The sequence below is a fragment of the Camarhynchus parvulus genome, chromosome 7, assembly GCF_901933205.1.
Source record: "Camarhynchus parvulus chromosome 7, STF_HiC, whole genome shotgun sequence".
NCBI lineage: Eukaryota > Metazoa > Chordata > Aves > Passeriformes > Thraupidae > Camarhynchus > Camarhynchus parvulus.
In genome coordinates, this window is record NC_044577.1 from 13811783 (window position 1) to 13830859 (window position 19077).

General features: G+C 41.7%; 1 protein-coding gene across 5 annotated transcripts in view; it reads left to right on the plus strand.

The window, feature by feature from the left end:
* PIKFYVE (phosphoinositide kinase, FYVE-type zinc finger containing) overlaps positions 1-18999 on the plus strand; it is a 64733-nt gene extending 45734 nt beyond the window's left edge. For 4 of the 5 annotated variants that reach the window (XM_030952799.1, XM_030952798.1, XM_030952801.1 and 1 more), the window contains 18 exons: positions 340-453; positions 1721-1829; positions 1938-2092; positions 2595-2685; positions 3571-3631; positions 4215-4358; positions 4529-4649; positions 5767-5862; positions 6598-6681; positions 7159-7247; positions 7876-8040; positions 8609-8668; positions 9095-9271; positions 9988-10091; positions 10352-10480; positions 11787-12048; positions 13789-13863; positions 14937-18999. In XM_030952799.1, the coding sequence (XP_030808659.1) occupies positions 340-453; positions 1721-1829; positions 1938-2092; positions 2595-2685; positions 3571-3631; positions 4215-4358; positions 4529-4649; positions 5767-5862; positions 6598-6681; positions 7159-7247; positions 7876-8040; positions 8609-8668; positions 9095-9271; positions 9988-10091; positions 10352-10480; positions 11787-12048; positions 13789-13863; positions 14937-15052 (2152 nt within the window). In that variant the 3' untranslated portion in view covers positions 15053-18999. Of the gene's footprint in view, positions 1-339; positions 454-1720; positions 1830-1937; positions 2093-2594; positions 2686-3570; positions 3632-4214; positions 4359-4528; positions 4650-5766; positions 5863-6597; positions 6682-7158; positions 7248-7875; positions 8041-8608; positions 8679-9094; positions 9272-9987; positions 10092-10351; positions 10481-11786; positions 12049-13788; positions 13864-14936 lie in introns of those variants that run through there. The other variant, XM_030952802.1, reaches the window with a different exon arrangement.
* The last annotated feature ends 78 nt before the right edge of the window (positions 19000-19077 follow it).

The window sequence follows — 19077 nt, forward strand, 5'->3', positions numbered from 1 at the left end:
GCAGGATTGTGTGCTGGCGTGCAGAGGGCTTTGTGGGTGGCATCACTGTCCTAGCTGTGGTGGGCAGTGTTCCAAGAGTGGATGGTTCCTGTTCATGATACAGAAGGGAAATCCTTTTCCCTAATTCCACCTGCTTTCTGAATTTTGGTTTTGCAGTATGATTTGTGGTTTTACTCCTTGCCTGGGAGAATGAACAGTGTTATTCCTACTAAAAGCAACTAAAGCCCTGGACACATTGACAGTGCCCTTTTTCATATAAGGGCCTCAAACCTCAGTGTGGTGTAGAACTGGCACTGTGTGGTGTGGGTCTTGTTACAAGCTGTTGTATTGCCTTCTCAGCTACTCTCCAATCCGGCTGCTGGAAGTGTGTGTCCCACTCCCCAAGATCTACATCAAGCGACAGGCTCCACTAAAAGTTACTATTTTGCAGGATCTCAAGGATTTCTCACAAAAGTAGGCTTTGTTTTTAATGTCTTCCTAATCTTATTTGTATTTTGTATTTTTATTAGAAGAACACATAACAGTTTTGCTAGTATGATGAAATTCGGCTAAATATTCATTATTTGATAGAAATGTAATCGTTTAAAACATGTATGCATATATACTTCCAAGGGACAGTGGTATTGAAATCTTTGTTACCTTTGCTTGCTCTGTCTGTACTAATGTCTCAACTGGTGTCTTTGTCTGGTGGCAAGTCAGGTTAAACATTTCCAGTAGAAACTAAGATTCTTTTAATCTCTATCTCCCTGAATGTTTCACTGATGTCTGAGTCATATAGCATGTTTCTGAATAATGCTGCCAAGCTACTGAAAGGTTGACCATCAGCAGGTGTCTATCATTACCTTATGAAATGCCCAGTTAAAGTATTTTTAATTCTTCATCTAATGCTAAAAATGAAAAGATGGTCCTAGAAGGCCGACCTGGAAAACTGCAGGTTATACTTCATACTCTTACCCTAATGTTCCTTAATAGAACATCTGACTGAGTTTCAATTCTTAAGCTCCAAAAAACTGCAAAGACCTTGCTCAAATCTCTTGTTCTCTATTGGTCATGTGGCAACAGAACTCTGATGTATAAAAGTCTTTGCCTTAGTTAGCTATTGAATATGGTGAGAGCAGGCAGACTCTTCCTCCTTGTAGTCTAAGGTAAAGTACTGTGAGCCTGGACACTTTCTAAATGTAGGAACAAAAAGGTGGAATACCTTTTTGAGGTGAGATGAAAACTCTGTAAAATCCAGCCAGGCTGCTGTTCTGCCTGGTCACAGCATTCCTGTATTGCTGTATGTCCCTGTGACCATCTGACTTCAAAACCTGTGGAGCTTTGTTTAGAGCTGAAGTAGAGGTACTCATTTTTTCTAAGCCCTGCTGGTGGAGGTATAGCTTGCAGACCCAGATTCTTCCTAATCACACATAACACAATAGTTCCCCTATTTTAGTAATGTGTTTGAGACATTTGTTTTGCTCTCTGACAGCTTCCACTGCTAAGAATAAATTGTGGAGACAAATGTCAGCATATGCAACTTCTAGATTTCTCCTATTACTAATAAAGTTTCCCCAACTTTCTCTGTGAATACAGTTGGATAGCTTACTATGCAGGAAGGCTCTCATATATTGTCTTTTGTATTCTTAAATGCTAACCTTCAACACATTCAGACTATTTTAAAGAATGTTGAGGAAGCTCCAAGTAGTCACAGCTTAACTCTTTGCATTGCTGTTGGCAGGGTGTCACAAGTGTATCTTGCTGTGGATGATCGCCTTGCTTCTCTGAAAACAGATACCTTCAGCAAAACGAGGGAAGAGAAGATGGAAGACCTGTTTGCCCAAAAGGAGGTAATAGGCTGGCTGTACATCAGTGGTCCATAGGCTAAGTGTGTGGAGGAGCTACTCAGATCTTGTGTTGTCTTGGTGAGATAACACTGACAGTTTTCCTTTTGGCAGATGGAAGAAGGAGAGTTTCGAAACTGGACTGAGAAAATCCAAGCAAGGCTGCTTTCATCATCACTGGACACACCTCAACAGCTGCAATCTGTTTTTGAGTCTCTTATAGCTAAAAAGCAAGGACTTTGTGAGATGCTACAAGCCTGGAATAGTAGGTAAGAGGACACATGCTGGAATCATGAGCAACACTGATACAGTGTTGGTTCTGGGAGGGGAGAGGTTCAGCCATAGTTTCTTTCACTATAGAGCAGTTACTGTATGGAGCTTGTGCTGAATGTGTTCTACTGGTTGAGAACACACAGCTGATCAGTTGGAACAGAAAGTCATTTGAGGCAATATGATAAAAGCGTTGTGTTGTAGAGCACAACTTGCATCTGGAGGAGAAATTTTCATTTGAGTAATGGTGGAAGAGATGGGAAAAGGTGAGCATGGGACCTGTGGGTTTGGTGAAATAGTCTCAGAGCTAAAGAAAATGTGCTTTCTTTGGATCTTTGGCACATGTTAGCAGCAGTTATAGTTTGTTATGGAGAAACTTCATAACTTGTAGTCATTCAGAGATAACACCAGTAACCTACCTTTTGATTAATTTTTCTTTGGTGTGGTGGTTTTGTGTGGGTAGTTTTTGTTTGTTTGTTTTAGTATTATTTTTTGTTTAAGATTGCAGGATCTCTTCCAACAAGAGAAAGGGAGAAAACGTCCATCAGTACCACCCAGCCCTGGGAGATTGAGGCAAGGTGAAGAAAGCAAGGTATGGCTAACAGGCTATAAACCTCTTAAACATTTTTTTCCTGGGGCAGCACAATAGTCTTAAGACTGGCTTGAGTGCTCTTTAATAGTTATTAAAGAGATGCTGATTTTCTGTGATGTTTGTATAGTGTTGATGTGAGCACTGCCACCAGAGAGTTGCAGTCGTTGTCGAGTGTGTGCCTAGATAAGAGCTGGGCCGTCTCCTTCAACCCTAGGTTGTTGCCCATCAGGTGCACCCCTTGTGAAAAAGAAAAGACAAATAATATTGACAAATAACAGAGCAAATGATGCAGGAAGGACTGAAAATGGCTTTTCAGGATGTATCCTGTGGGAACTGACCGAAGGGATGGATTTTGGACTGCTGCCTCAAGAGCTCTGTCCAAGGACACACATGCCAGCATGCTGAACTTCCACCCTTTGGGGAGCTGGAGCTCTGAGGAAATATCTGGGCTGCAAGGCAGGACAATATAAGCATGATACTGAGAGGCTGAACTTCCAATAGTTCTATGGTAGCAAGATGCACTAAAAACTCCTAGAGACCCTGGATTTGTTCTGCTGCATGCACAAATGCCCCTTCCACTTAACACATATTTGTTAGGTGCTAAAGCAAACCTTACCTTGATTTAGCAGGAAGGAGGTTCTTAGAGAGGAAGTGTAGTGTTTAAAGCAGCATACACAGGTAACAGCCATCATAAGCATCCTGTGAGCTTGAGTTGCTGTTGCCTTGTCTTTTTCATATGGTAACAGATACAGTGACATACAGAGGCTGAGAAGTGGGCAGGAGTGCTCAGTTGTAATACATCTGCTTTTGTAAGTGCTCCACACAGGAGGAAATAGAACTGTTAAGAGCTTGGCACCAACATTGTGGTTTTGTTATTCTGCCTAGATCAGCAGCATGGATGCTTCCCCACGCAATGCTTCTCCAGCGCTGCAAAATGGAGAGAAAGGTCTGTGACTCATTTTTCATAATATACCAATAGAAGCATGTTGTAGCCCTTTTCCTGACATAATATGGGAGCTTTTTCCAAATTTGATAGATCAGAGAAATACCAAATCCCCATCATGTCACATTTGTTTTTGCTAGTGGTAAGATAGAAAGTTGGCCATCTGCTTCTAATATGAAGCTGAATTACTAGTGTTTAGTAAATTGGCCCGCAAGAATTTTCCATTGAACTTTAGTTTAAAAACTTTCAGAAGCTTTCTAATTAACTGAATAACTAAATGGAATTTGGGAAATGCCTTTTGCCTCTTCTGTGATCTGGTTATGGATGCTGAGATCTCTTACCTGTAAGGCATACTGCCAGTTTGTGGGAGCTGAAGTTAGTAGCGATTGTAGGAGTACACATTTTCTGGAGGTGCTGCACTGATGAGCTTTCCCAGTCCTTTGGTCTGTGTGGCCTCACCTGCTTTCTAAGTAAAAACTTTCTGAAAGTAGGTGCTGGTTATAGCTTGGGCTGGGAGCAGACAGTATCACTTCTGACAGTCATGTAAAATTATTTCTTCTGTCCTTAACTGTCCTTGTACTCTCAGAGGATCGTTTCCTGACGACTTTATCAAGTCAGAGCTCCACAGGCTCCACCCACCTGCAGCTGCCCACCTCTCCAGAGGTTGCATCGGAGCATATGACTGGTGCCAACACACTCTCTGAACAGGACACAACAAGCAGCTCAGAAGGTATAGTTCAGTTGTGCTCGTCTTCTTTCTCTTGCTTTTCTGTGCCAAGTCCACAAGATCCTTTCAGGAAATGATAAATAACTGTTAACTCTGTGGTCTGTAGTCATCCTTCTAAATTTACAGCTTGAACTTTGATATTGTGATGCAGACCTGACATGTGTCTGTTCCAGATGTGTTTGATGGACACTCACTGGGATCTACAGACAGCCAAGTGAAGGAGAAGTCTACTATGAAAGCTATTTTGGCTAACTTTTTGCCTGGAAACAACTATAACCCCATTCCCTTTCCCTTGTAAGTACTGCAAGGGAATATATAAAATGTACAAAATCAGCAGCCTTGTCAGATTGCAGGCAGAGCCATGCATGCTTCCTTTGCTCAGTGTGTAATTTAAGCCATTACTTGAGTTTGCCTGAGTAAGATGGAGAACTTTGTCAAGGTAGGAAGTTTTCTGTGTCCATTCTAGGTGATTGTAGGTTAATCACCTTTCTTATGAATGATCTGCCCTTGGGTAAAGCCAGTATTAGTTTCCTCCTAGCAGGCATGCCTCCTCAGGGCTTTTGTGAGAGATGAAGGGGTGGGGAAGATGGGAGAAAGGTGCCTTCTAGCTCCATTGCTGCAGGGAGAGAGTGGAAATGCCCTTCCTTAACAAAGACTTTACTAAAGCTACATGCCTGCATCTTGTTTTTGCTTCCAGAGGTCTTCCAAGGGTTGGACTCAAATTGGCATTGTCTGGGTGTAGGTCAGGTTCAATGGCTACTGCATGTGCCCTCAAGTGTCCCTGTGGTGTGAAGATGGGCAGACTGGAAAGTCTTTCTGCTACTTGGTCTGCGTGCTTTGTAGTGTTTCTCGTTTGACATGAGCCTAACGTTTGGCAGCCTGAGTTTAACTTGGGAATCCCACCTCAGTGTAGGAGCACAGGCCTTGGGCTGATGAGGTAAAAGCTAAATGACTGACCCTACAGATCAGTGGAAAAAAAATCATACAGGAATCCAGGAGGCTTTGAGGAATTTTCTGTGATAAACTGCCTGTTTAGAAAAGAGTCCAGGTTTGTCCCCTAAGTTCAGTCTAGGCTATGCTGCTGGATAGTCAAATCAAACTCGGGCAGGTTTTGGTGCCATTAGAAACAGTGGCTGCTAAACAGAAATAGACTCTTATTCTAACCTAAAGCTGGTCTTCTGATCCAAGCAGCTTGCTTGAAATGCTGATTTCCCTAACACTCTACCATTTAGAATTAACCACATAGTTATGAATGTGTCTGTTGGAGAAGCTGATCTGGGGGACTTTGGTTCTATGCTGAGACTTGCAGCTTGTGCCTGGGAGTGCAGTGATGATATCTGGGTTTTGACCAAAACTTCTATTCTTTACACAAATTTTTATGATCTGCTAACAGTCTCTTGTTTTCATTTAGTGACCCAGATAAGCACTATTTAATGTATGAGCATGAACGTGTACCTATTGCAGTCTGTGAGAAAGAACCAAGCTCCATCATAGCCTTTGCTCTCAGGTACTGGTGTGATTTGGCTTTTCATCTGACATACTTTACTTTTGCAGCTTTTGTGTGGAGGAATATTTAAATTTTGATGATAGAGAACAAGCATGATAGAATTTCTATATTAAGCTGTGTTAGAGTTTCTGCCAAAGATGGGATTCTTTCCTCTTACTGCTGAGATAATGAAAGTGCAACTGGTTTTTGGACTTCTTTAGTGGAACTCTAGTATGCAAAAATGACTTAGTTTTGTGGTGTTTCTTTTAATGAGATATCTATCACTAGAGAAAGAAGTGCAAGCTAAGGTTTGCTCAGCCTCTCTAGCTGGAGGAAGTGCAACTGAGTTGAGGAACAGCTATTTGTATTGATACTGCAGTCTGTTTCTTGCCTACCTTTGGTCATAGCAGCTCTTGTTACTGCTCAGCTCTTCTTGCCAGCTGCTTCAGTAAACCTTTGGGTTTGCATGTCACAAGGCAGCAGATTTTTTAAGAAGTGCATTCTTAAATTGTGGGAGGGGGAAAAATAAGGGGATATTTTTCCTGCAGTATTGTCTAGAGCAGCTTCTGTTGTAAGGAAAAAAAGTTCTAATAATAAAAAAAATAAAGCAGAGGTTTTTGTACTATGGTGTTTTGTTTCCTGTGGTTGTCTCTGAACTGAATCTTTGGGCTGGTATTGCAGAATTTCCAAGAGAACACTTAATTATTTTGGGTCTTTCCCTTCCCCTTCCCCTTTCTTTTTTTCTTTCCCCATCAGTTGCAAGGAGTACAGAAATGCCCTGGATGAGTTGTCCAAAGCATCTCTGAAGAGCAGTTCTGAAGAAGGACTACAACCAAACAGGTTACATGCAGGAGCTACAGTACATAGAGTGAAGGCATAGTGATGGTAGTGAATAAGCCAAAACTAGGATGGGGAAAAGCCCTCAAAATATGTCCCTGTTAGGGTGTCTGCTTTCTGATGGAATCTGACTCATTCCATGTAACCAGCACATACTTCAGTATGTGAGTTTCCATTTCACATTATGGACCACACTGGCTCCATCACCTAATCTCTTGGCTGCATGCATGGTAGGAATACTGGGCCTGCTTACTTTGCTGCGGTCATGGATGGAACTTTGCTATGGACCTTAAGAGATACTTTTTAGGAAGATGGAGGAGGACAACTTTGGAGAGTCCCACACTGTTACACCTTTAAATGGTGTCTTTTTTCCTTTAGTGTTTAGGCAGGGGAGAGAAATAAATGTTTAGGCATAAAGCAGTAGTGTCTTGGGTGGCAGCATTTGTTGGTTCATCACTTCTTTGTTCTTTCTCCTTTCAGCATGTCAGACAGCAAACCCAAGAGCAGCAGCCCTGTCCGCCTGCCTGAGGCTAACATGTGTCCCCTTCGCAGTGCAGAGCCAGAGCAGCGTAAGGCCATTTAACCAAAATCATCCATGGTGCTAATCTGAGCTCTGACTTGAGTCCATTTAACCTGGATTCTTGTTCATGTGGAGAAGAAAAAGCAGCATTCAGAGTTGAAATTGTGGCTAGTGTTAGTCTCGACTTAATGTAACACTTGTGAGGAATGGGAGTGTGTGGGCTTTGTAGTTTTATAAAGATCTTATGACATCAATAGTTCTTATGAGAACTATTATGAGATCAAACTGTCATTCCCTGATTTAATGTTATTATGTAGTGAACCTAAGGTTGTTCTTGAATCTAGCTTGTTCAGTGGGTTATAATGCACTTTTGGCTTTGCCTTCTTTAAAGAGATGCAGTTAAAATATCTTGAAATGGAGACATGAAGTTCTTACTATATTAAAGACACTTATTCTTGGTCTGTGTTTTCAAATGTCTCTGCACCCTAGGATGCTATTTAGAACACTGGATCATCCACCGTCATGGACTTTAGTTGCCTGAAGTTGCAAATGAGTTACTTTAATGGCATCATTGCTTCACATAGAACAATGAATGTGGAATGTTCATAGGAGTCATGCTGTTATTAAACTGCCTGTGGAAATGCCAACACCATCTTTTCTATTCCTTTTCACTGTAGCAAAGAAACCATCTGGTGTTTTGTCTTTCTTCCGTGGCACGGGAGGGAAGAGCCCAGACCTGTCTTTGCAGAAGAAAGAGACCTTACGTGGTGCTGACAGTGCTTACTACCAGGTTGGACAGATGGGCAAGGAGGGAGCAGAAAACCAAGGAGCAGAGGCACAAGGTACAAGACTGCAGAGTTCATCTTCTCTCTTGGCTTGGTACTTCTCCCAAACCTCATTCATCCATGCAAGGCCCCAAATGCACTCCTGCTTGTACTTTTTCAACAGTCCAAGGTTACTCAGCATGCACTGAAAATGAATAGTTTGGAACATCAAATATGTTTTTTCCTAAGTACATTGCTTTTCTTTGTAATAAGGGAAACAGGATCTTTCAAATCCAAGTTATAGGGACATGGAGTAGTCTGGTCTTGAATGCCTTTGAGTTGACTCTAGTTAAGCAGTCCTGTCTTTCTCACTTGCTGTTTAGTTCTCATTGTTTTAGCTCGTGGAAAATGAATGAAGAGAGGCTGGATTTGTGTCCATAAACAGCAGTGCCCTGCCCTTCTAGCATATGTATTATGTGATACAATTATAGCTGTATTTCTAATTCCCTGTGTATAGTTCCCTCTGTGTTCTCGGGAAAAAAAAGAAAATATTTTTCTTGTAAAGTGAGTTTACAAGTAGTACCTAATGTGGCTTTCTAGGTGATAATAGTGAACAGCCCTGACCAAATGCCCTTTATGCCTTCAGATGATGGAGATGGAGGAGATGGACAGAAGAAACAGGTGGTGAATCCCCATGTGGAGCTCCGTGAGTAGTTGTAAATAACAACTTAGTCTTAGCTGGCAAACTCATTTCTTCATGCACGTGCAGTGTCAGTTTTGAACTTAATAGTTGTTTTTTCTTGGTATTCTTGGTATCATGAAGGAAAAGCAAATCAAGAAAATAGCAATTGAATTTTTACTTACTGCAATCAATCTCTTTTGCAAAAATACTCCATAAACTTTTTTTAATTGTTCTTTTGTTCGAACACTTCCCTATGAGCTTATCTAGAGGGAATTTACTTTCCTGTCATTTTCCATTTAAATCTCATTCATTGAAATTTCTGAATTACAATAAGCATGAGAGAGATGTGTAGCACAGTAATACTCCTCTAGACACGAGTAGAATCTCAGTGTTGTCTCGGGTAGTCAGTGCATGTTGCATGCTGTTATTGAGGAAAACAATTTTTTGCAGAGTTCTCAGATGCGAATGCCAAGTTCTACTGCCGGATTTATTACGCTGGGGAGTTTCACAGGATGCGTGAAGTGATCCTGGGGAGCAGTGAGGAGGATTTCATCCGATCCCTCTCTCACTCCATGCCCTGGCAGGCACGAGGTGGCAAATCTGGAGCTGCATTCTATGTGACTGAGGGTAAATGCAGCTTCTTCCCCCCAAGTAATTAGGGCTGTTATTTCTGTGTGGTGGTGGTTAGTGTGTCATTTAATCCCTGATAACCTCTGTCCAGAGGGTTGCTGATTGTTAAGTGGTCACTGAGAAGGGAAAATTAAGTGGGTTGCTATGGGGTCTTCAGTATCAAATTGTTTGTCTCTTTGTATGTGCAGGAAAACAAAATATAGTTCTGTTTTTCAGCAGTAGCAGCTAGGAAGGCCAATTGAACAGAAGGGTTGTACTCTCAGGCAGGCTTCAGAAAACAAAAACTTGAGTATAATTCAAGGAAAACTTGTTGTTAAAGACACAGTGTTTCTTATAATCTCTTGTGCTATTGTTAATCTAATTTTTTTTTAGAACTTTGGCCGTTTCTAGGCTTCTGTGTAAAACAAATATTGAACAAAATGGTCTGTAGGCAGTTTCTGTTGGCTGTATAGGAAGACTGTATAGCTGAGGTAGATCTAGTGTAATCAGTCTCTTGTCCATGATTTACTGGAAGGTAGAAATCCAGGGAGGCTGAAATTCAGAATATGTGAAGTAAAAATAATCTAGAAATGAGCTTCTGAGGGTAAGGATTTAAGAGAATTGTAGTGCTTTAATTTTTTAAACCATTTCAGCTATGTGACAGTCCTAAAAAATTGTGAATATACATCACTTATTGTATGTAACCCTGTTGCCTCTGTCTGATGTTAAAACAGATGATAGATTCATCTTGAAGCAAATGCCTCGTCTGGAAGTCCAGTCATTCCTTGACTTTGCTCCACACTACTTCACTTACATCACTAATGCAGTTCAACAGAAGGTATTAAAAAAAGGGCTTTTTATTTTAGGCAGTGTTCTGGATTTTAAAGACTAGTAGAAGTTTCTATTAACCTTTTTCATTTAAATAAAAGAAAATTTTGGAGGATATGAGTTACATTAATAATGGGTTTTTAAGTTGTTAAGTGGAAATTATACTTGGACTTCTCAACTGTAATACACAGTCAGACAACAGTGGTGCTTCTGGTATGGGGTTGCTGATTGTCTCTACACACATCTTAACCCATGTCTTGTCTTCATTAGAAGCCCACAGCACTGGCTAAAATCCTTGGGGTCTATCGAATCGGTTACAAGAACTCTCAAAACAACACTGAAAAGAAGCTGGATCTGCTTGTCATGGAAAACCTTTTCTATGGCAGGAAAATGGCTCAGGTAAGAGCAAAGTGTTCTGTTCCTTGCAGTGCAATTGTGACTGGGAGACAGAGCAGGGTCATTCGTAGCCATTTAGGTGACTTTTAATTTTGCATGTGCTGTTGACCTCTCACACTGCTCAAGGGTGACAGTTTGTGTCTCTTCCTTGTTATGTGATCTCAGGAGCTTGATGCCTCTCTTGGCTAGTTCAGATAGCTGTTGTGCAGGGTGCAGTCTTCAGAAATCTTGTTTGTCCCTGTATCTCTGGTGTCTGAGAGAAAGCTTTACTAACCTGGTTATGAAAAGGTAAAATCTTTTTACAAAACTTTCAGAGGAACTGACTGGAATTACAGAATAATTAGTTTAGAATGAGAGCCTCACTCAGAGAGAGTTACTCTGTAGTGGGAGGAATTAATGTTTTTTTTCAACCCACTGTTCTTTCTTGGAACCCCTTCAGGTGTGGGACAAGATTTTGAGTTCAGTCTTGCTCTTAGTCAAGGAAAAGCCATCTTTTTCAGGCATTGGAATGAAGATATTAAAATTACTAGGGGGAAATACCCTTTAAATAGAGATTTGAAGCTGAAAAGGAAGTTCAAACAAACATCACTTCTAAACCTAGACAGTATCAGTTCTTTCCACTTTACCTCTCAGTGCCTGACCTCAAACAAGGAATATTTGTGGGAGGAGGTGTATGGAGGGAATTCTAGATGGATGTAAAGGATGTTGTGGGTTTTCTTTTTGCTTGTTTGTTGTTTAAGTCATGAGAAGGGCTCGGGCACTACTAAACAGAAACCCAAACAGACTGGGGAGTCTATTCCACGCAAGATAGTGAAATCTTGACTGGACAGAACTTGAACAACCTTCTCTAACAGGGAGAAGCAGGAGAAGTCCTTGAAGCAGGACTTTGGAGAGCCTCAGAGATAATTTCCAGCCTCATGATGGGTCTGTCATTTGCTTTGCCCATGTTAACTGGTGCTTCATGCACCACCCACCTCCCTCTTCATTGGCTTTGCTTTTGTCAGCAATTAACTCTATAGAAACTGGCTGGAGAACTGAGTTTGCCTAGACAATATAAAAAGTAGAGGCACCCTTTTTCTCTTAGTTTAGACTAAATATTAGTGAAACAACTAGCCTAAAACTTGTGAATTGAGGTGGCAGAGCTTTCACCTAGGCTTACGTGCTATTCTCTACAAAATATTTTTTGTTAATTGTCTTCCTCCTAAAGAAAAGGAAAGAGTTGCCCAGCTGTGCTGCCTTCTCAAGTGCTAGGTACTGAAGTCTTTAACCCAGAAAAATGAAACAAAGCAGTGCTGTTCTCCATTTGCAGGTGTTTGACCTGAAGGGCTCCCTCCGGAATAGAAATGTTAAAACAGAGACAGGCAAAGAAACTTGTGATGTGGTCCTGCTGGATGAAAACCTTCTGAAGATGGTTCGGGACAACCCTTTGTACATCCGTTCCCATTGCAAAGCTGTGCTGAAAGCCTCCATACACAGTGATTCCCAGTTCCTCTCCAGCCATCTCATCATCGACTATTCCCTGCTGGTGGGGCGTGATGACACCAACAACGAGCTGGTCGTTGGGATCATTGGTACGTTGTCTTTCGTCTTTTGTTGCTCTCAGATGATGAAATGGTTTCCTTCTGGTTTAGATGTTCATAATGCTCCCCCCAGAGAGATATGTGTTAGGAAATCTTGTCTTCTCCCTGGTGGAACACCACCCTCACCTCTTACTGCCTCCACTTTGAACACCTGTAAGTCTTCTCTGCAGGTCTCTCATAGGCTCAGATTAGCATTTGCATTGCTATGAGTATATGCAGGAGGCCTCAAAGGTAGTTTAACCTAGACTTTGACTGCAGTTGAGTTATTTGTATGCTTTTATGTGTTCAATCTGTAAACTTTAGTTTAGTCATGTTTACGTAGGCTTTTAAATCTTGTGTGGAGGGGCTCTAAGGAGAAACAGTATTGGTAGGGTTGGAAGAAAGAAGTTGAACATCATGGGATCTCATATAATCGTATAGTCTGATCTAGATAATGTGGGTGGCAATTTAGTAATTACCTTGCTGCATCCTCTGACTTGTGACTGGAAAGTAGAGACAGGAAAAGAGATGGTTTAGATAGACAAACTTCTGTAGGATAAAAGACTTAGAGATGAGGCAGTTTTGCAGGATGTGGAATTGACTTAGGGAAATGGTCTTGAAACCCAGCTCAGAAATGCTTCCAGATGAGATCTCAGGACAGGAGGTCTGGATTACATTTATTCTGATAAAGCTCAAAAGCCATTTCAATAACATTTCTAGTTGAGAATTAAAGTCCCACCTACAAAGCAAGCTCTTGCTTGTTGCAAGTTGTTATTACTTTCTAGATTTGTAGACTCTTGAATATTGGAACAAACAGGATGGGACTACACTGACCATGTGCTTCTCCTGTATGTGTGGCTTTTTGTTGCTGTATGCCAAGTCTTATCTGATATATTTTATGTGATATTTAAAGATACCAGTTTCCTTCAGCATTTAACACAAATATTATCAAGAAGGGAGAACATGTCTGCTGTATCAGGGTATCAGAATATTCTTTAGATGATACCCTGAGAACTTAAGTACTCGGGCTAAATTTGTGTTGGATTGGAACTAAAAAAATTAAGCGTGAACTGTGTTTGAACCTGAGGTCAGTACCTCTACCTATTTTAGATCCTTATGTGATACAGGAAACAAGTAAATTAGGTCTGTGAAAACTGATCTTACTACAGCTTTAGCTTTGCTGGCCCAAATGTTCATGTGCTTGTGACTGAGCATGCCTTTTCTGGAAGGGCTTGGAAACAATTCAGAAGTTGTCTTCTTGCTGCCCCCTCTGCCAGTCAGGGTCACTGGTGATGTTTCCAGTCCTCTCTATCATAAAGTGGCAATCCCTTCCATTCTGTTATCAAACCTGCAGGTGGCTGCAGTGATGACAAATACTGATTTAAATGGAGAGGTGTCCAAGCCTCAGTGCTTCTAGTGGGGCTTCTGGGATGAGGGTGAGTGAAGTGACCCTTGTAGATAAGCCCTTGACACTCCAACATGGATAAAGACAGATGTGCTTGGGCAGCCTGTTCTTGGGGAGACAGGAAGAGTTGATTGTGATCTTGCTGGACATTTGAAAGACTGTATTCACCCTACCCAAACATAATACAGAAAATGAGGCAATTGGTAGGGAAAACACTGAAGCTCTGGCTATAAAGCACTGCTGCTTTCCTGCCCTCTTTGGGGGGAAATAGATACATTTTAAAACAGTGTTACTTGGATTAAAACATGTAAAACATATTTGTGTGTGGATTTTTTTTATTGTAACAGACTATATTCGTACTTTTACCTGGGACAAAAAGCTTGAAATGGTGGTAAAGTCAACTGGCATCTTGGGAGGACAAGGTAAGTCCAGACTGAAAGCAAAGATTTTGATCATGTTTCCTTCTTACATGGAAGCCTTTCTATAACACTGCTAAAGTTCACAACTTCCCCACCATTGGAATTTGTGACAGATTAAGTTGTTGAGAACAGAGGAAGGAATAATAGAATACCAGGTTGGAAGGGACCTCAAGGGTTGTCTGATCCAACCTTTCTTGACAAAAGCACAGTCTATACAAGATGGCTTAATACCCTGTGCAGCTGAATCTTAAATCCCCTCTGTTGGGGAATCCATCCTTTGACTGGCAGGACCATTCCAATGGCTGGCTGTTTTCATTGCGAAAAATGTTCCTCTTGTGTCTAACTGGAATCTGCCCAGGAATAAGATATATCCATTACCCCATATCTTTTCCATGTGGCTCCTTGTAAAATGAGTCTCCATCTTCTTTTTAGCCACCCTATAAATACTGGAACATGGTGATATGGTCTCCTCTAAGCAGCCTTTTTCGAAGGCTGAACAAACGCAGTTCTCTCAGCATTTCCTCATATGGCAGGCTTCCCAGTCCTTGGATCATCTCTGTGACCCTTCTCTGGACCCTCTTCAGCCTGTCCACATCTTTTTTTTTTTTTTTTCTTTTTTTTTTTATTTTTAATATAGCAGGGACCAAAACAGAGTCCAGTATTCCAGGTGTGGCCTGGAAGTAGCACCTTCCAGGTGAAAGATGATACTGGTGGGATAATGACTTCTGTGCTTCTATCTCTCTGCTGGTGATGTCCTTGTTGATGCAGCCCAGTGTCCTTCCTGCTGGCTTTCTTTGCTTCAGCAGCACTGTTCACTCCCACTGAGCTGCTTGTCCACCAGGATCCTCAGGTCCCTTTGTCAGAGCTACTCCCCAGTGAGATCCCAGCCTGTGCTGTGCTCCTGCATTATGTTTTCCCAGGTGCAAAACCTTATGCTTGTTGGTTGTTGAACTTTATAAGGTTCTATTCTGTGGCCTTCAAGTTAATGCTGTCTACTGGTGTAATCTCATGTGACATCTGTCTGTTCTGCAGTATCTTTAGCCCATTTCTAACTGCTCTTGACTCTTACACATTAGGTAAGATGCCCACTGTGGTCTCTCCAGAGCTGTACCGGACCAGGTTTTGTGAAGCTATGGACAAGTATTTCCTGATGGTGCCAGACCATTGGACAGGACTGGGCCTGAATTGCTGAGCTAAAGCCCATATTGGGAAAGCACAAGAGGACAATGACTTTATAGGCCTCTCTCTTCCAGTGGTCTGTCCAGCAGCAAGAGGATTGCAGTTCCATGTCTACAGTGACCATGTGCATCATGTTGCAGAGTGTGAAATCTGCTTGCACTTTAATCCCCTCTTAGAGGATAACAAGCAAACCTGCCTCAGTAAGGATCTAAACTGTAAGGTACCACTGAACAGCACTGATAAGTGACATCCCTGCTGTCAGTAGGGAAGGTGATGCTATCTCCTTCTAAGTATTGGACTGACATTCTATCCAGATCCTGATGGTGAAGAAGTACACGATCTCTGGAAGTCTTGCACTGCCAAAATGGTGTTGAATACGCGCAGCTCATGTTTCTGTAGTGGATACTTGGTACTGAAAATGTGAAATAAACTCCCCAGACGTGGATGGGGGAGAGAAGAATGAAGTTAATTCATGAGTTCTGCTATTGTTGCCAGGTCTGTAGTTGACCTATTTAGGATCCATTAATAACTTGTGCTGGTTTTGCTCCATAGTTTTAATTCTTACTGGGTTCTGTAAACAGTATTTTTTTTTTAAGGCAGCTCCACATCAATAATGCCCTATGACTCCATCTTTTAAGTTATATTACTGCTCTGGTTTATCTGTCATAACTGCATTTTAGCTGAATCCCATAAAAATGGGTTGTCAGTCATCAGTATACTGCAAAACTCAAAGCATGTCCCTTCGCTCTTAAACAGTACTTTGATCTGAATGTTGCTCAAATTCCTGGAAACAGGTAACTAATATACCCTTTAATTTAAGAAGACTTGATTGATTATAGTTATGAAGCAGATTAACCCTTTCCTTAGTAAAAGGTATTAAGTTGCTAGACAAAGTGAATACTGCAACTTTCTTCTTAATGCAACAATCATTCCTGGCAGTTCATTTCAAATCCATTTCAGTTTCCCTTTACTTTCAAGCAATGCAATTACCTCATGGTGAAATTTTGCCAGGAGAATGTTTTTCTTGCATTCATGACATGATTTTTTTTTTGGTCACAGAGATGAATGTAGTTGTTGTTTTCTGTAAAAAGGAAAACCTGAACTAACAGGTATCTTGTATGATGCATAAGATGTGCAGAGATGTGTGAGTCTCTATATCATTACAATAAGCATTTCTTTCCATTTAAAAAAAAACTTCACTCATTTTTGTAGGTGACAAGTTTACTTTTTTTTTCATTGTAATACAGGCCAGTAAATAAGAGGAGTTTTCATGAGTTTGAAAGGCAAGAATACTGTCCTTTGACTTCCAGTCTCTGATGGAAGAACATCAAATGAACATGGAATCTGGGATAGGCTAGCTCTTAGTGATCACTTGCTTGTTCTAACCAGTTGCCTCATAATGCCCTCATCACTGTAACTATGGATTGAAACGTGCATTTTGTTCAGTTCTCCTGTGTTCAGTATTTTTTTCTGATGGTGGCAGCAGATGGTGGTGGCTGTTTAGGAGTGACCAGCAGTAGGCAGCACTGAGAAAGGAAAAGGCCAGCAGTGAGAATTGAACTATTTGCTCCAAAACCAACTAGTGCAGCTCTTGTCTGAGCTGCCAGGATGCAACAGTCATTTGTGTTGGAAGGAGCCTTCCCCACCCTATTGCAACACTGTACTAGAGGATGAGCAAAGATGCTGGCCTTGAAGCAGCAGAAAAGCAAGTGTACTGATTTCCTCAGTGCAGTGTGAGAATTGTTTCTGGGGGTGCACTGTTGAAGGCTGCAGTGATGTGTGCTGTGGAAAGAGGACACAGTACTCCTTGCTTCAGTCCAACACAGCACATCAGGTACAGCTGATCACCTCTGGGACACATCTTGCCTCTTTTGTTGAAATGTTCTCCCAATTTGCCTGGCTGTGTGTGTGACCTTGTCTAATGAGGTCAACCAGTCCATCAGCTCAGTGCTACTGCCACTTCTGTGGCCTCTACCTACTGTCTTGGTTCATCAGTGTGAAAGAACCTGTCATGCAGCCTATGTTCCAGTCTCAGTTGAAGTTTACATGTGTTCTCCTCCTTCCCTTCTTAAAGTTTACAGGTAAAACTTGACTGTCCTGGCCAGCTAAGGTGACCCAACAGCAGCTAATTATGTTGCCTTCCACCTTGGTCAGTATGTGCATTGGTAGATGGAGCACGAGCGTGGGCATGGCACCTGCACTAGACTGATGTGGTGTGCTAGCCCAGTCTGTCACCAGCAACCCTCATGCTTATCCTGGGATGTGTGGCTGCTCCATGCTGCTTGTCTGCCAGAGTCCTGACACAGCAGACGGCTGTGAGCAGCTTCATCATCTGACAGTGGCTGGTACTCCTTTGAATGGGACAGTACGAGGCCCTCAGCACTGCAGAAGGGAGAGAGAATCTTCCACTGTTCTGCAGCCTGTGAACAGAGCCACAGACATGTCAATGGTCATGGCCCAACTTCTTGGACTGAAGTTACAGCAGTTGGAGAGATTTGTAGGAATGATCTTGAGCTGGTATCAACAGTTAATTTTTGGCCAGGATGTGGCTGATAGACTAGTCCTGATTTGACTGGAGTATAAACTACTGGTCATGAGTATCACAGTAGCTGCAGTATCAGCTGGAGTTGGGTCATCTTGGATGTCCTGTGGTATAAAGCTGTAAGCATTTCCAGTCCAAATCCCAGCAGCTGAATGGGTCTCCTCAAATGTTCCATTTTCAATATGATAGTTGTCCTGACATTTCAATTACTACCAAGCTTAAATTTCTCAGAAGGAGAGCAATACTTAATGCAGAACAAATCTTTGAGAGCTGCTTGGGAGGCTGCCTTCAGTCTGTGTCCCTGTAGAATTCCTAAGGATGAACCCTTTGGTCAGAGCTTATTTCTTTGTTTATAACACAGGTTTAGCATATGTGTCAGTAAATTCCAGTTGCAAATATGAAGACTGAATTTCTTCAGAGCTACACTGACTCTTCTGTTGTTTTGATCTGAGGCCTTGAGACAAATGTCTAAATCTTGTCCAAGTCAGAAGCAATGACTGAGTCAGGGTGTGGACAGCAGAATGCCTTCTAGCGGCCCAGGGATGCATTCTGTCCCCAAAAAGCACATGAGGGACTCTTGCTGGTAGAGCAGTTCTAGTGGGCTCAGGGGAGTTACCTGTGGAGTCTCCTCTGTGAGAATGACCAAAAACAAATGAATTGCTCACTAGCTGGTGGCCAGACTAGTCATTCTTCAAAGCACTTAATGTACTATATTGTATGCATTTCTATTCTAACTTGGTTCAGCTGTATTTTATAAAATTGATGTACTAAACTATTTGAGAATAATTGCCTTGACTACTTGGAGAATCAAAATGTAATGTATATAGATCCAAATAAAGTGACTAAAAAGTATACTTGAATCTGTTCCATGTGTGGAGCAGTTAGGTCTCATTGCACCCCATTTTCTTGATCAGAGGCAAGGGCACTGCTCACTGTGCAGGGATTGCTGTGCTGCAGAGTGCCAGCTTTGTGTGCAGTGTAAGATGCCTGTCCTGTCTCTGTACCTCACAGCTTGTTTCCTGTGTTGGAGCAGCAGCTCTGGGCAGCTCCCCAGGGCAGTGGCAGTAGAATGTGCAAATAACCTTTTACACAGTTCTATCTTCCTGCAGCTGCTGTTCACCACAGTGGTGTGTGAGACAGGGATCCAGTTTTGTCCAGCAGGTGGTGGTGTGTCTTTGCCCAGTTCTGCCACGATGTAGAACACATTCCAGGTATTTCCATAATCTTTTTTTAAGTGGACTAGATAAAGAAAAAAATCCAAGAAGGTCTGAAAATAAATGTATTCTCTTGATTGTTTCACATTACCCTGGTATATGTTAACCTCCTTGCTAAGGCTTAAAATAATTTGTGATTAGTTCTGGGAAGGGAACTTGTTCATTCCTAGAATATAAAACTCTATCTAAAACTTGAGGATTTTACCTGTATTATGTGCAATCACCATTTTTTGCCACTTTCATCTGCTGCAGTATGAAACTGCATCAGAACCTGTCCCCCCA